The sequence below is a fragment of the Poecilia formosa genome, unplaced genomic scaffold (assembly GCF_000485575.1).
Source record: "Poecilia formosa unplaced genomic scaffold, Poecilia_formosa-5.1.2 Scaffold32, whole genome shotgun sequence".
In the NCBI taxonomy this organism is placed as follows: Eukaryota; Metazoa; Chordata; class Actinopteri; order Cyprinodontiformes; family Poeciliidae; genus Poecilia; species Poecilia formosa.
In genome coordinates, this window is record NW_006799971.1 from 1,560,200 (window position 1) to 1,577,179 (window position 16,980).

General features: G+C 40.6%; 1 protein-coding gene across 2 annotated transcripts in view; it reads left to right on the plus strand.

Moving 5' to 3' along the window:
* LOC103136412 (F-box/WD repeat-containing protein 7) overlaps positions 1-16,980 on the plus strand; it is a 64,933-nt gene that overhangs the window by 40,597 nt on the left and 7,356 nt on the right. For both annotated transcript variants that reach the window (XM_016670292.1, XM_007549650.2), the window contains exons 4-9: positions 2,715-2,849; positions 2,940-3,063; positions 5,201-5,337; positions 5,834-5,947; positions 14,322-14,503; positions 16,200-16,425. In XM_016670292.1, the coding sequence (XP_016525778.1) occupies positions 2,715-2,849; positions 2,940-3,063; positions 5,201-5,337; positions 5,834-5,947; positions 14,322-14,503; positions 16,200-16,425 (918 nt within the window). The remainder of the gene's footprint in view (positions 1-2,714; positions 2,850-2,939; positions 3,064-5,200; positions 5,338-5,833; positions 5,948-14,321; positions 14,504-16,199; positions 16,426-16,980) is intronic.

The window sequence follows — 16,980 nt, forward strand, 5'->3', positions numbered from 1 at the left end:
ATTTAAGAAACAACGTGTTTTATACCGTAGGCTGTAAGCTAGCAAAGAATCACAAAAATATATATCAGTTCCCTATTTTGTTCCCCACAAATACTCTAATAAATGCAGGGGGTAAAAAGTGTATTCTAGTGTTCCTCTGATCATGTTTCAGTCCACCAAATTTTTGCTGCAGTTGTGAAAGACAGTTTATAACAAGGTAGAAATTTTAGAAGAGAAAATCATTTTAATCTCGGGTTGAGAGGACGGACCTGAGGAGGAGAAGCTCGTGTTTGAAGCTGAAGATCAGTGGCTGGAGTTGATGTAAGAGTTAACTATCTGTTGCTCAGCGCTGTTTGTGGGCAGCTCTCTGCAGCCCCTCATTACCCTGAGAACCAGCACCTCCGGCTAAACCTTTCAGTTGCCAAATTACAGGTGTAGAGCCAGATTTTCCACCCCGCCTGTAATCAGCGTCAGAGCCCAGCTTTTCCAGGGCAGGGGACCTGCATCTGCCTGCTTCAGCAAACACCTCAGAGTGTTGTTCTGAAGAAATGGTTGAGATGTTGAAGATGAAGGTGCTGCAAAGCAACTTTATGGTGTCAAACTTTTTCACTGATGCACTGGTGGAAAAACCCAAGACACCTGGAGCACATCCACGCCTCACTTGCTGCCTTTCCATGACAAAAGTGCGTAAAAATTAGCCTATATTCTGCCAACATTGGAAAAACACAATTTAGCAATTGCGAGAAATTAGCACAATCAAGTAACTGTTAACTTCATGCTACATAAATGAAATATGTTTCAAAATAAAATAGACTTTGTAATTTAATACCTTGAAATTGGGCCTCTGTCTCTTTAAAAACTCCTGCTCCTTCTGAAACTCCGCCTTCAGGAAATCATCACAACATGGCTCCTCTATTAACCCTTTAACAATGTTTATACCAGTGTTGCACTGAGAAGTGGCTCCTATAATGACCTCAGCTGATGTGCAGTTTTCCCTGGTGTTTGCTAAATCTTGTTCGCTAGTCTGAAGGAGCTGGGTGAGGTGAAAACTTGCAAACTTTAGCTCTGAGGAAGAACTTAGTCTGAATGCAACGCTAGGTCCACCCAGGTGTTTTGCAGAGCTGAATGGTTTCCATAGAGATGAAAGAATCAAAGCAACACTTCATGTATGTTTTTGATGAGGGAATAACATTATAATATGATGTAAAGCTCAAAAAATTATATTTTACACAATACTGCTGCTTTAAAAACATTTTGTGTCATCATCCTCCAACTACTTCCTCCCATCTTCTCATTCATGGTTTGCGCCAGTAGAAACATCACATCACACGACTCACGTGACTCGTGTGATGTGAAAAAAGTGTTTCCATCACAGTTTTGCAAAATAAACCGATTTTGATTTGGCTAAAAAAAACACCAAAACTTTATCGACAAGTTTTTTTCCAAATTGGCGTGTTCCCATTTATTTTTGAAATGTCAAATCGTGCAATTATACAGTCAATGGAAATGCAGCTGATGATGGACAACTGTGTTCTGTTTGCTTCACTTTTTACGCTTTCACCTCCAGTCATGCTCAGAGACGTGGAGGCGATGCTTTTAAGGCACTGCTATGTGTGAATACTTGTATTGCTGCCCTGCTATTCGCACTTTTCTTTTTTTCTGAATAATATCTGCAAAGTGATGTGGTTCGGAAATAAAACCAGAGGTTATTACAGAAGTAGATCAGAGAGAAAGTGTGTTTGGCTCATCTATCTGGTTCAATAGAGCCTTGTTACGCTGTGCAGCAGAATGTCTATAACTGGCTCAGTGTTTAATATCAACAACTACATATTATAGACAATCCAATAAAATAGCTGCGAGTTTTTTACTGGAAGATGAACTGCATTCAATTCCACCAGTACAACGGTGAGTTTATAGAAATGTCAGCCTTTAATTCTTCTGTGAAGTCAGTCAGCTCCGTTTGCTTCTACTTCATACTTTACTGGCTGAAAATGAACTTTGACCTCATCATCATCTTCCATCTACATTAGGCCGTCAAATTCATTTTAAATTTTGGGCCTTATCAAAAATCTGAATGTTGTTAAAGGGCCAGTTGTGCCAGAATCTATTGCTAGAACCCATTGAACTGTTTAAATATCAATAAATATCTGTTGGTTTGAGAATTCAATAAGTGTTCCTTAAAAATAAATAATTGAACACCTTTTCAGTCCATCCAGAATGTCTTGATTGTTTTTGTGGGTTTTTCTTGCAATCAAAATCACAGATTTTCTTGTGCTAATTTGGAAATATTAGATTATTTTTTTTTGCAATATTTGTGCTAATGTAAGACGTGAAATGTGACTTTTTATTTATCACTGTATTCATCATGAACTACAGCTTGACATCAAGTAAAATGAAGGCAGCAGTCATTTAAACACTGGTTTTTGGCCAATTTTGAGAAAAAAATTACAGCAAAATCTGGAAAAAAAAATTGAATTTTGCATGAATTTTGTGGATTTGCAAAACAGTGGAGGGACATATTGATATAATTTGGAGTCTAGAGTGCCACATAGAGAACTACGTCGGACCGGATTTGGCCCCCGGGTCTTGAGTTTGACAGGTGTGATCTACATCCTTTTCCAGATTGATGCTTTAATGATGATGTCATCTAAAACTGAGCGCATCCAGTGTCGTTGTCAGCCGGTGTCTGGCCCCTGAATGAAACCTGTCTCCACGTTTGCTTGTGCTGTCTGCAGAGCTGGAGCGGCCCGGAGAAGCTGCTAGCGCTGGATGAGCTGATCGACAGCTGTGAGCCCACACAGGTCAAGCATATGATGCAGGTGATCGAGCCGCAGTTTCAACGCGACTTCATCTCCCTGCTGCCCAAAGAAGTGAGCGCCTCGTATCGCCTGGCCCTCTGCCTGCTGTCCTGTTCTGTTGTGAATTTGCAGCCCTCTAACATTGTCTTGGTCCGTCAACAGCTGGCTTTGTACGTACTTTCATTCCTGGAACCGAAGGACCTCCTGCAAGCGGCGCAGACGTGTCGCTACTGGCGCATCCTGGCAGAGGACAACCTGCTGTGGAGAGAGAAATGCAGGGAAGAGGGTGAGTCTGGCTGCTTCCCACTGGGACTGTCGGAATAATGGATGCTAGAAAATGAATCACTCAAAAATACTAGCATGCATTAAAATTTATGTAAACTTGCAAACGTAGCTCGTCCACTCCCTGTAGAATCACCCAGTGAGCTGAGGGCATCCAGAAATGGCATGAGTCAATCTCTTTAGCCAAGAAGGTGAACACAAGCGTTGTTCTGCATGCTAGCTTGCTAATGCAACACGCTAACTCTACCAGACTGATGTTGGAGAGCAACTTAAAAAGGTCGGGGGATCTCTCACACATCACAAGCTTAACAGCTAGTGATTAAATATTAGCGTCCCAAAGAACTCAGAGACGGTGCTCGATTTGTCTGAGCTACCTGTCTAGATGAGCTTCCCGGGCTGAAAAGTTCCAAACAATGCAATGTCCCGCCCGTTTCCTGTCCTGCTACACTCAGTTTCCTGTTCTGTGACGCTCTGTTCTGATGTTCCGCTCATGTGACGCAACGTTCCGTTCTGCTGTTCTGGTCCTGTTCCGTTCCAGTATGGTGTAAGTTAACGCAGGAAAATGTCGATCAGCTGAGACTGATCTGCTACTAAACAGGAAGCAGTGAAACAGCCAGAGCTCCAGTTGTAAGGATAGCTAATAATAACAATGGTGGAGCCAGGCTGGAGCTGACAATTAGAGCAGAAAGAGCCAGTAACCCGTAGCAATCCACCCGGCCGCTATAGCTGATCACTAAAGAAATGACTGTGCAAAAATTACCATCAGGCAGAAATTGTACAGAGCTGCTCCTGAATACATCGTCATAGACTGGATCCTTGTTTACACTGTAAAAATGTGTTTTATTATGCTCCATATCCATGTTTGATTTCAAGCAGGTTATTATTTTTTTGAATTTATCCTTTATTGCTGTCTCAGTAACACTGATTTGGACCAACAGCAAATGAACAGACAGATGGAAGAACTCAGTGTCTCACTAAAGATAAGCAGTTGTTGTAAGATCAAACAACTGCACACCTGAATCAAAGTTCATCCTCCCGTAATAGATATTATGGGAGAGTACTTCTATGAAATATTATCTTGTCTGTTTTACCAAACGGGGAAGTGACACTTTAAAACTTTTTATTTTTGGAAGTGAAGGCTGAATTCTCCTCTATTCATACAAATTGACCGCATGTGTGGTTGCACTTAATGTGCATATAGTTGATCCGTGCCTCAAAATAATATTTTTCTACTCTACACATTGTAAATGTGAGCACCAGAAACGACAAAAGATGCATTAATAATCAGATTATTAACAACAATGCGCCTCCTTCTCTGCTACCTGCTAAGTGTGACGCATAAGAAATAATAGGAGTGTTAATATGAGCAGGTGCTGTCTATAAAAATGTGATTATAAATATGGTCACAAAAGCCGAGATTGCGTTTGCTGAAGTACAGCAGCGACTCTGAATGTAATTTTCTTTGTTCAGTCACAGGTGTTGCAGCCAGAAGAAGTAGATAGAAATAGATTTGTCATATTAGTCCACAGGTTTGTCTACAAAGTACATATTTTGACAGCAACCTGTTCTATATATTATTGACTAAGTTATTTTAAGAAACATTTGAAAACATCCTTACTGCTAATAAAGTGATCAGAGTGAGTCTGTGCTGTATTAGATGATCTGTGTTTGTTTCCTCTGGATATTAGCCAGCCACTAGTCGACTCCCAATTTATTGTAACAAAGTTTGCTCAGCTTCAGATGATGTGATGAAAACGTCTCTCTGCTGTTTTATTGCATTTTTTTTTACACCCTTGAATCCAACAACATCCAACCATTGCGGTTCTTGAAGTGGGAAGCTGCTTCCGCCTATCAAAATGGTGGCGGGAAACCCAGATGCAGGAAATGTGGCGTCATGTGGGAACTATGTATTCATTAAGGAAGTTAAATATTTGTCATAATATAATAAAACATGCTTCTTTGCTCTTATCTAGACAGAAATATCTGCCTTTAAAGAAAAGTTGCGGAGTGTTTTTGTTAGGATTTGTGTTGAGCTTGACGTTTGACCACAGTGACCACCCTGCTGAGGGCGGTGCAGATCTTAGTCACTGCTGCTGTTTTGTACTGTGAAGCACATTGAGCTTGTGTTTCTCTCCATGCAGGTATCGACGAGCCTCTGCCCCCGCGGAAAAGGAAGGTGGCCAAGCCGGGCTTCACCCACAGCCCCTGGAAGAGCGCCTACATCAGGCAGCACAGGATAGACACCAACTGGAGGAGAGGAGACCTGAAATCACCCAAGGTAGCTTCCTCTACTGATTCCCAATGGGGTTAGATGAGGATGAAGATCTGTTATCAGACATCTTTAAGTTAAAGAAAACGGCTTCAAACGAGGCCTGAGGGTTGGAATTGATGGAAAATGGTGATAAGTCACGTCTGCAGTGTTCCACTGAAATAAGAGCGGAGCAGGCTCTCAGGACGGTGTTCTTCAGTCTGAGGTCTGGTTTTATCTTTTACCTGTGAAGAAAATTTTCATCACATCATGACCCTGAAAAATAAAATCTTTAGGAAACCTTGGAGGTTGCAGTTGCTTTTGGGACTTCGTGAGGTCATTTTAGGACACAGATTATCTTCCTGAGGTTTTTGTTTTCTTCTGTGTGGGCATATAAACTCAGAACCAAACACTTCCTCTGAAACGGCCTCCATTTTTCTCTTATCTCACTCTGACCCCTGGAGACACGCCACTGTCGACCTCCTGTTGTCTTCATCCTGTCTCACCCTGTCTCTCCTGTCCCAAGGTGCTGAAGGGACACGACGACCATGTGATCACCTGCCTCCAGTTCTGCGGCAACCGCATTGTCAGCGGCTCCGACGACAACACACTGAAGGTCTGGTCGGCCATCACAGGAAAGGTAGTTCTGTTTCTATTCTTGAGCTGGGTTTTCTGGAGTCAGAGTGGTCACCAGGCTGGTTTTCAATTTATGGCAAAGATACATGGAAATATTTTTGCAGCAGTTTTTGCCTGAAACTTACCATTCAGAAACCACTTGCTGCATTCTTGTTGGTTATTCAGGAGGCTTCACTTCTGCTTTTCAAAGATAATTGAGCATCTGTTTGCAGCCATTTTCATATGCGAGTGTGAATGTTGAGTTGGGGAGGTGTGGCCAGCAAAAACTTATTTGCATTTAAAGATACAGAGGCCCTAAAACATTATGAGAGGAGCTCAAAATAGACTAAAATTTAATTATCTAGGAATGATTTTGTGCAGAAAACGTGATGAACGTTCTTTATAGCCTCTAGACCTATCATGACCTGTTTGAGGAAGCATTACAGGTCACATTTAAAAGAAAGACAGTCAGGAATGAGCTTGAATCATCCCAGGTCTAAGCGTGTGTTTAGCTGATGAAGTGTGAGGTGTTGGAGTCCCAGATGTTCTTCTGAGGAAATGATCAGTGAATGTGACATCATGCAGAATCAAAGCTGATTCTCAATAACAGCTGTGATCAGTGGAGACTTTTCCTCTTTCCAGAAATATTTACTCTGCTGTTGTTGCAGATTAAATCCTGTTAGAAAAAAGCATTTCTGTTTAATGGTGACAGAATAAAACACAATAAACTACCAAACATTATGATTTATATCAATAAGCTGCACACCGTAACTGATTAACAGATTCTCAAATTTACTGATATTTATTGATTTGCTCGTGGAACAAGCGGTGGAGAAAATATCAAAAATAACATTTACATCATACTTAGTTTTGTTTTGTTTACCGTCAATAACTAAAATTTTTAATGACAACGATAAATCAAACTTATTCTCAAAATTTTTCACAATAAATAGTTTGCTTTCCAGTGTTGATTTGATTCACAGTCATGCAGGCATAAAAGAAATAAATACAGTAATAAAACATGAAAAACTTTATGATTGCTTGTTCCTAGTGCCGTATGTACAGAAATATTTGATTTGCCCTGTGTTGTTTTGAAAGGCAGCATGTTCACCACATGTCTCAGCTGGAGGAACTCACAGCAGCAGGCTGTCAGTGTCTCTGGTGATCAAAACTTTTCTCTGTATCTAGATCCAATCTTCTCCTGAAGAGCCTCACCAGTCTGTTTTGGCTTCTTACGTTGATGCGTTTCGCAGCGCTGCTCCACAGCATCCGCCTGCACACACTGTTGGTATTCATAGCAGGAGCTGGAGCGGTCACACTGAGCTGCTGCTTTATTAAAAAGGAGGTGGAGGTGTGGAGAGGTTGCAGATCAGTGTTTATGCCTCCCTGTTGGACTCCTGTTTAACCAATAATCTATAATGATCATCTAAGCACACAAATGGAACATATCTTGTGTTTTTGTTCTTCATAATATTAGATCCATATTCGGGAACCATCTTTGTGGAGTTCTTTATAGACGCGTTGCAATGCGACTCCATGCGTGTTAGATCCCATCCTTCGGCTCTCTGCTGGAGGGCAAAAACACTGCTTGCTGACGATGACTAGCTGTCAAGTCGTCAATATAATGAGTGATGTATAAAAGAGAAAAGGTTGTGGAGCTTTGCTGCATACAAGACTATGACATTTCACAGGTCAGGTGTAAGTTTTAATAAATAAAAAAAAAGATGAAGAGGAAAGTATGACAAGTGTGCTAGCTTGACTTTGACAACTTTAACATGTAGATGTGCTGTGGAATTGAGAGTGTTGTGGTTCAGTAAAAAAAAAGGCGACCTACAGCTTAGTTGACAGAGAAGAAGACAAAATAAGAATCCGAGTGGTTTTTAGTTGTTCAATGGTTTGTCTGTGTTATTTTTCCCTTTGCTGTGACGCCAAATTAATACCTACGTCTCCATGTTTCATTTAGTTAACTGAATTGTTCTACCGCCTCAACGCGGCTACAGATGGCAAGTGAAAGAATTAACTTTTTTCCCTCCAGCGTTGCACAACATTTCCAGATGTAAATAATAACATGCAACTTGCCTATAGGTATCTATGCTGTGCATTTTCATTCAGTTATGGATTTTTGGCATTCTTGGCATATGGTGGGGGTGAGGGGAATGCTTTTTATGGATGTAAAGATTCTCCTTTACATATGCTAATGTTGGCTCTGGGCCCATGGCTAATTATAAACCCACCAGTCACAGCATTTGCTGATCTGAGTCGATCTCGCCAAGGTGATCCGACGGGTAGGGAGCTGGCTTTGGCTCTGCTTCACTAAAACCCAAACGTCTAGTTGGCAGGTTGCTGAGTTACGAGCTCAGCGGCTGCATGTTGGGGGAAGGAGTGTGCAGTGAATCGCAGCAGCAGGATGAACCACCTTCATTCAGACTGGCCGGCTCGTCGCCTGCAGCGTTTGAACTGCCTCACCATTGTTTGCTTGTAGCAGAAAAACGAGCTGGAATCTGTTTGTTTGGGTGCTGCAGTCAGACCACACTGCCCCCTCACACTCCCATCCTCCCACCCCAATGCTTCTAAAAGAACAGTCAGTGAGGCTGAGTCAACCCTTTCAGTGAACCGTCTGTCGATGCTCATAAAACCAAAGTAAAAATCCTATAAGAGTCCAAGCTCTCATCATTCCTCCTTCTTCTCTGTTGCCAGCCTTTATTAGTCTTTACCCGTTATATGGTTTCACCTTCAAGTGTTACCTGTGGAGCAATCAGGCGTGTTTAAGAGAAATTCACTGATATTAGTTTCTGTATCGGTCCTGATATTGACAAAAATTCTTGATCGGGTATCAGTGACAACAAGCCCAATCCATAAAGGCAAATCTATTTAGTCTAATTCTATGCTTTGTGCTCTGAGTGTTCTTTATTTTACATCATACTTAGAATTCCTAATTGCACTTTCTAAATCATTTGAAAAAAGGTTTGTTGCAGTTTATTTTTACATGTTTAACCAATGCAGCCAGCCTGATTTTTGGTCTCCACATTTTTCTAAAGCATAAATTTGGTTCGAACAAAAGTCCTTCTGATATATGACGTCAGAGGAGCAACAGTAAAGTTGTTCTCTAGCATTTCTTCCATCACCATCTACAATAACTCTTGAAATGAGCTACAACAACTTTTAATTTTTTGAATACAATTGAATTAAAACAGGATAGGGGAAGAGTTGGCCTGTGATGAAGGAAACCAAGAGCTGTTGATCTGCCATCAACCCAGCAGGTCTCTAAATATTATATTATAGTTATTAAACTCATCTATGTGAAATCCTGCCCCTATCAAAGATGAGTGAGTTAGAGACGTGATCTAAATGTTCATATTTTCAACAAATTAGAGCAGCTAATTCCTGCTCATTTTTATGTTTTGTTTTGCTCCATTTGTTCTCTCCTTGGATTATATTTTTGGATGAAACGCTAAATCGAACCCACGCTGAGAGACAATCAGAAAATTAACTCTTATTATCTCAATATTTGTGAGTATAAAGGAAAAAGACAAGGTAAACAAAACTGCCTTGTATTTGTCTTCATGAAAGTAGTTTTGCTGCTAACTTGTTCCCGTGGAGGTGTTTAAAGATGCTGTCTTTAGTGGAGGAACCTTTTGTCTCGGCGTGTCTCGGGCTCGGGCTGGAGCTGTCAGTCTTCCATCCACACACACTAACAGGTGCACACACATCTCAGCGCTTCAAAGGTGGCTGCCTTGTGTTTAACAGAGCACAGCTTGTCCTTGGGGTGCCTGTCAGCAGCAGGCTCGGCTGTCACGGAGATTTAAGATGGCAGACCAGTGGACTGATGTTGCATCCAGGGAAGAGGGGGCGTGTCCGCTGGGGACCTGCAGTGATCCGCGCTTTACCCTGTTCTTTCCATCAACAAGACAAATGTTGCAGCTTGCTTCTTCTGAGGCTATCACTGATAATTTAAGACTGGGGAATTTATACAGAGTCATTATTGTTTTATTTAAATGTTTGGAGCAGGTTATTGACTTCAATGAAAATATAATGCATACTAAGCAGAGTTTCCCACTGGGCTTCACTTGCTCCCACAACAGGCTAAATGTTGTTTGTCTGTTTATTAAAGGTTCTTTTATTCACCAGTAAGCAGAGATGGGATAAAGTCTCTTAAGTAGAACTGTTAGAAGCACAATGGCAACATAGTACGGTCAGTATGTGAACACAGGAAGATTGAGGTCACATGTATTTATTTATTTATTTTTTTAATTCACTGGAACTTTGTGGTCACTTCCTGTCTTTAATGGTCTGCAAGCTAACAACTCCGGCAAAGAAAGTGACAAGTCATGGATAAAGGATGAAACATTTGTTATATTTGTTGTTTAGGTATTGTTGCTAATGTCTTCTCATAACACGTAAATACCACGTTACATTTTCACATTTTTTGTTAACTTTAAACATTTTTAGCTGAAAAACACAGTAGGCTGCTGGCATCTCATCCAACGGGAGGGGTGTTATGTTAGCATTAGCTTTCTGTTTCCTGTACTGAACAATCACAGCCTTAGGCTCAGTCAGGTGTGATGACCACTGCTCTATATCGAAAGAGGACGTACTCATGTTTTTATTGCACAATCTTAAATTATTGTCTAAAGCACTCCACACCAAACTAATGCAAGAATGGTTGGAAATAATGGCATACAGGAAGCTAGATGTCAGTATTGATTGCTATTGATTGTTTTTAAAGAAAAAAACATTTAATCTTTGTTTGGATAAGGATTTTTTTCAAAGCATTTTATACATTTCATGACTGTACCCAATATATGAGGAGGAATAATTAACTCTAGTCGTCCCCACTGACACATATAAACTCTTTTATTTGATGTGACGATAAGACGTGAAGGTGAAACATGTCTCCTAGACAGCTTTAGCAGTTTGTTGGCGTTTCTGGATCTTTCAGTGTCCTGGAGGCAGAGCAGAATAAACATTTATTCAGCTTCCACATGTTAGAGCGTGTTTCTTTTATGTGTTTGTAACTTTGGCTTTGAGGCTTTTCCACCCCCTGAGACTGACGCGTAACATTTCTAACCTCTTTCTCCTGTCGTTCTTGTTTCAGGCTGTCTGGTATGAAGATGAAACATTAATCCTCAATAATCTTTGAATGATGTGGCGTTTGGTTGTAAATATGTAGAATCTTGTTCCTCACCTCTGGCTGTTATAAAACCCAGGAACACCTGAACATAGGAAACGTAGGGGGAAAGAAAACAGTTCAACCATGTAGATAGCTGGTTACAAGTATTTTTGAGACAAAAATGTGTTTTCAGACTTTTCTTTTGTAATGTCTCTTGAAAATGTAATCTTATATAATGAAATTATTTAGTTTTTGTACAAGGGTTGCACAAAAAATATGTTCTAAGCATTATTTAGAGTTAGGCCTGTCAGGATAACAACGTTTCCTGGGTGATGAATTGTCCCAGAAGTTATTGCGATAAACGGTAATATTGTTGCTGTGAGAATATTTTCTTATGTTATAATGGTAATGACACGGTAATACAATTATAAGACATTTTAAATATGCAAAATAAATAAAACAACCGAAAGAGCAAATGAAATTATTTTTTTTTTTTTAACCAAATTTTTTTTTCAAAAAACCCACCCCCCCGGCCTTAGGCTTTTGTTCATTCGGTTTTTGTTGAAAAAAAGAAAAACGATAAATTATGCAAATGGAAATGATTAAGTTCGTTTTAATTTATCATGCGATTAAACTGATTTACTGCTTATTGCCGATTTCCCATCCGGTAGCATTACAGACTGAATAATAGAGTTCCATCTTTAAATTTGAGTAAAAACCAGAAGAAAAATCAACATTTATAGCGTTTTTTTAAAAACTGAGACATAATATTACAGCACAGTCTTACAGGGTTAATCTTCGCTCAACATATATTTGGCTTCGTTTATCCTTATTATACTCCCCACAACGTTCATAAAAAGTACATTTCTTTATTGATATTTAACGCAGAGACACAATTGACCCTCTTCTGTAGATCTGCATCAGCAGCTGCGTCTTTAAAGTGGGCGTTCACAGTTTGAGTGAAAAACGTTAATCTTCCTTCATTCTCAGGGAGAGGCTTGTTTAACGTTGGATTGCTGAGACGTTCATCTCAGACGTAGTCTCTTCCCACGCAGTGTTTGAGGAGCTCTAATCACACGGATTCTTGTTCTGAGCTTCCCTCTGAAGCTTTAATTCACCCGGTGAATCCTGCATCCGCATGTGTCCACCGCAAATTACATAAAGGTGCAGCCCTCTCAGTATCAAACCCAAAACTGTAGAATCTATTTGTCAAAAAATGTGATTTGGAGGGATTTTATTACACTGATTTTTAGGCATTCAAATAGTAAGCTGTACTATGCAACAGTAGTAAACCAACTGTGACGTCTAGTAAGTAGTATTTAGATTCTCATGATGGGATAATATTGAGTAAAGTATCAGTTCAAACTCTATTTTATACCTAATATTCGTGCCTTCATTAAAAACAAAAGTTATTCTAACTGCTGAAAAAATCATTTGTTACTGATTATAACTACTGTTTAATTCATAAACATGAGCTAAAACGTCAAATAAACTCTTGCTAAATATTTCAGTAGTTTTACATTAAGCATGCTTATTGGCATGCTGCTGATGTTAGCTGGTTAATTAACTGTGTTTCTGTTCAGGCGGCCTGGTCTGCAGTCTACTGCTCTACAGACACGCTCCTCATACCCTGCAGTTTTAAAACAGCTTTAGTTATGCTATAGTTGGCTTTAAGTTGGAAGATTGTGTTAGATTCCAGCATTCTCACGTCTGGTATCTTTGGCCATTTTTGTATTGACTCAACAAATGAAATGGGGAGCAAAGTTGATACCAACTGACGGGAACAAAGAGCCAGATTAAAAATGTCTCTTTAGAGAGTTGTCTATCATGTATGGACTTCAGTAGACGGGTTCATGTCTCCAGTTTAGGACTTCCTTTGTCTGAATAGGTTATTTGTTAATAGAGTGACTTAAAAATGAAACGAAGCAACTCCTTAAAAGGGCAGTATTATGTAAAATTGACTTGCTGAATGCTACTATTCAGTTGTCCAGAATGCCTGGATGGACCTAGCCCAACCTTCAATGACAAAGCTCCACCTTCCCATTCAGCTCCTTCAGACTAGCCAGCAGCAATTAGCAGTTCCTCGTTGAACTTCACATCTACTGAGCTCATTATATGAGCTACTTCTCAGTGCAACTCTGGATAAAAATGTTTTTAATGGGTTAACAGGCGAGAGATGTTGTGATGACTTCCTGAAGGCGGAGTTTCAGAAAGAGCAGGAGTTTCTTAAAGAGTCAGACACCCAATTTCAAGGCATTAAATTAGAAAGTCAAATTTCTTTTAATTCATATTTGATACAACATTTTTGTAACAACTGAGGGTAATAACATAGTTACTTGATAGTGCTATAAAATGATTCTATCTAGATGGAAACAGCATAACATTGCCCCTTTAAAATACCTGGGTAGAGAAAACCTTTCAAAGAACCTCAGCTTGATGTGAGCAACTTATGATAAAAGAAGCAAAACAAAAAGAAGGTTGGAGAGGTGTTTGTTTGGATGCAGCTTGCTTGAAGTGTAGAAAGTGCGTGCAGTGAAGCAAGATAAGATATTGTAACTGGACGTTACAGTCGCGTACAGCGGTCAGTGAAGGTCCTCTGTCCCTCACGGGAGAAGGAAAGTCTGCCGCTTCATTTTCACTCTATCTGCGCCAATGTTCCCTTCAGCTTGAGCTTATCAGGCGCAGTCAGAGGTCACATGTTCTACAGGAGAGCGACAAGCTTCAGCCTGACGCTCAGAGAACCACAGCTGCTGTCCCCCACCCACCCAAACCTCACTGCCAGAGTTTCACTTTAATGCATTTAGGATAATTAAATCGACCCAAATGTGGGACAAACTGCAGAGACGCAAATTCAATTGATCAGAAAGATTTCCATAACTGCTGTAATCAATAGCTAATCAGGCATCCCTAATGAGGATGAATGGACGTGTTTTATTGAGGACGGTTGTCAACCCCTTTGTCAACAACAATGAATTGTCTGCCTTTCAAACAGATAAGTCAGAGTGATTCTAACAGCTGGCTGAGGAACGGGGTATTTTGCCCGTGAGCAGGAGCGGCGTGCAGCAGGCCTTTCTTCCAATAAAGGGTCGCAGAAATTGAATTTTTCTTTCTTTTTCCCCTCCCATCCCCCGAAGGCAACATGAGGTCGACGGCAAATGAAATCCCAAATGAGATTTCCAGTTGTGAACCTGATGCTGGTGTGTGTAAATGCAGACCGGGGGGCCAGTCCTCCGGGAGGCAGCGAGGATTCCTGACTCTGTCTCTGTGTCCCCCACCCCACCCCCCATAGTGTTTACGGACATTGGTGGGCCACACCGGGGGCGTGTGGTCGTCCCAGATGCGAGACAACATCATCATCAGCGGCTCCACCGATCGCACGCTCAAGGTTTGGAATGCAGAGACGGGAGAATGTATCCACACCCTCTACGGGCATACCTCAACAGTACGCTGCATGCACCTACACGAGAAAAGGTAGGAAGCCGATCCGCCCATCAGCCTCTGACTGCTGTGCTTCAGGAGACATTCTGTTACCGTTTTCTAATAGGAACTGAGTCCTTTAGAAATCCACCTATCCGATTTTAATATCTGTATCGGTGTCAATATCGAAACACATTCTAGGTTGGATTTCTGTAACAATGTGGCCAATCCATGAGGGCAGATCTATTTAGCACCGACTGAACAAATTAGAGTTATCTTTAAGTGTTGACCAAACTTGTGAAGCTATTGGTGTATGCAAGTGTGTTTTACTGGTGCAGAGTTATCAAATAAATTAGTATTTCAGTACATTTATGTCTGTGTTTAAAAAAAAAAGAAAGGGAAAGAAATGTTTTAAGTCAATTCAGCACTGTTTTTTTTGGGGGGGGTTTGAGGGGGTTGTATCAGATTGATATTGGACCTCAGATATCTGTATCGGTATCGGAAGTGAAAAAGCATAATCAGTGCATCCCTACAGTTCATACAGTGTAACATTCTAGAGCAAAACAATGTATGTTTAGTTCACAAATATTTTAATAAATAAGATTTTCTGGTTTGGTATGATTTATTAAAACACAGACTAAATATACTCCTGCAGCCATTATGTCTTTATCTTCATACTAAGCTCATCATGGTTGACACCTGCTTAGTGCCAACTGTAAAAAAATAAAAATAAAAAAAAAATGAGCCTGTAGTCGTTTATTCCTGTTCCTTGTGATGAACAACCGGCAGAGCAATCAGGCAGAAAGAGCAACAACAGCTCTGGAGCAGAGGCCTGTAGCAGTTCTCCTGCCTCTGCAACAGGCAGCTCACGCTTTCACAGCGAATAAACGGAGCCTGTGAGGCGTCTTAAGTGAACTGCTGCTCACTTGTTCACGCTGCAGCACTCTGGAGATTCAGAAGTGCTCTTTTTGCCTCGGGGCCAGCCGAGTTTTTTTTTTTTTTTTTTTTTTTTTTGTGTGTGTAGTATTTGATTACTCACCGGGTGGAAAGAACATGTCAGTGATTTCCATCTTTTAAAGCGCTGCAAGGCGTTGACTAAATAAAGAGCGTGAGCTTTGTAGTTATTGCTGTAATATTTTCTATCTAAGCGATTTACGAGATGCTCCGGAAGGTTTGCAGGTGTTTGTCTGCGTTGTTCAGTTCACGGCTGATCGAGGTGAAACCGTGAGGGGCGGCGACCAGACTCTACACTTTGAAACCCGTCTTCCTCCTAACCTACGATCATATTGCCGTCTGTCGTGAAGACGTGGCTCGAGGCGGCCGTTTGAACTAAGGAGCACATTCTGTACTTTCAAGTGTGAACATGAATGTTGCAGGATGCTGCCGCTGTTTAACTGATGACCGATGGACAATGTTGAATCTTAGAAAATCATTATCAAGCCTGGGTGGATATGGAAAAATAATATCCTGTCAAAATAAAAGTTTTCATATTGCCACCTTCCTAAAATAATGGCCTAAGTTACTTTCTGACAAAAGTGATTTTTTTTTATTTTTTTGCCTAAAAATGTATTTTTTATATTTTAGGTAGGTGACAATATGTTGATATTGATGTATATCACAATATAAAACAAGTTACTATTTTTGAACTTGAACTACATGAACATCTAATCTGAATATTTCTGAAGCAATTTAAACAGAGTTTTGCTACTGAAGCTGAATCGCCACGTCTGTGTTTGCGGTTGATCCACAGGGTGGTCAGTGGCTCTCGTGACGCCACGCTTCGTGTCTGGGACATCGAGACGGGTCAGTGTTTACACGTCCTTATGGGCCACGTGGCAGCGGTGCGCTGCGTCCAGTACGACGGACGGCGGGTGGTCAGCGGGGCCTACGACTTCATGGTCAAAGTGTGGGACCCAGAGACGGAGACCTGCCTCCACACGCTGCAGGGCCACACCAACAGAGTGTACTCCTTACAGGTGAGCTGAGTCAGCTCCAAGAGCCGCCTCTAGATGGTGTGTGTCTTTCTCACGCTTTGTGTGCCGTTTAAATTTCACCAAAGTGAATTTGGGAAGGCTGGTTGATCTTTTGTGACTTCTGGAAACATTTGTTAAGATCTTTAAAATGTCAGAGGAGAAATGAAAATTGTTGCTACACAAATGTAGCACAGTTTATTAACATCACATTTTGTTGAATTTTGCAAATTTGGACTGGCTGGTCAGCCTTTCATGACCTCTAGAAACTTCTTTTAATATGTTTTTATTTATTTTTATTTATTTATTTTAGTTTGAACATAATAGCTTAATAAAAGAACAGTCATGAAAAAGGAATGCAAAAGTTATTTTGTACCACAATAATCTTAACATGCTTGAAAAAGAGTAAGAAACTTTTGAACTCCTACCCCATAAACTCGGACCATGTTTTCAGATGGATTAATAAATGTTTCCAGACATCATGAAAAGTGGACCAAGCCCTCAACATTTACCAAATCAACTGGTAAATGTGCTACATTACTGGTGGTTTGTGCAAATATT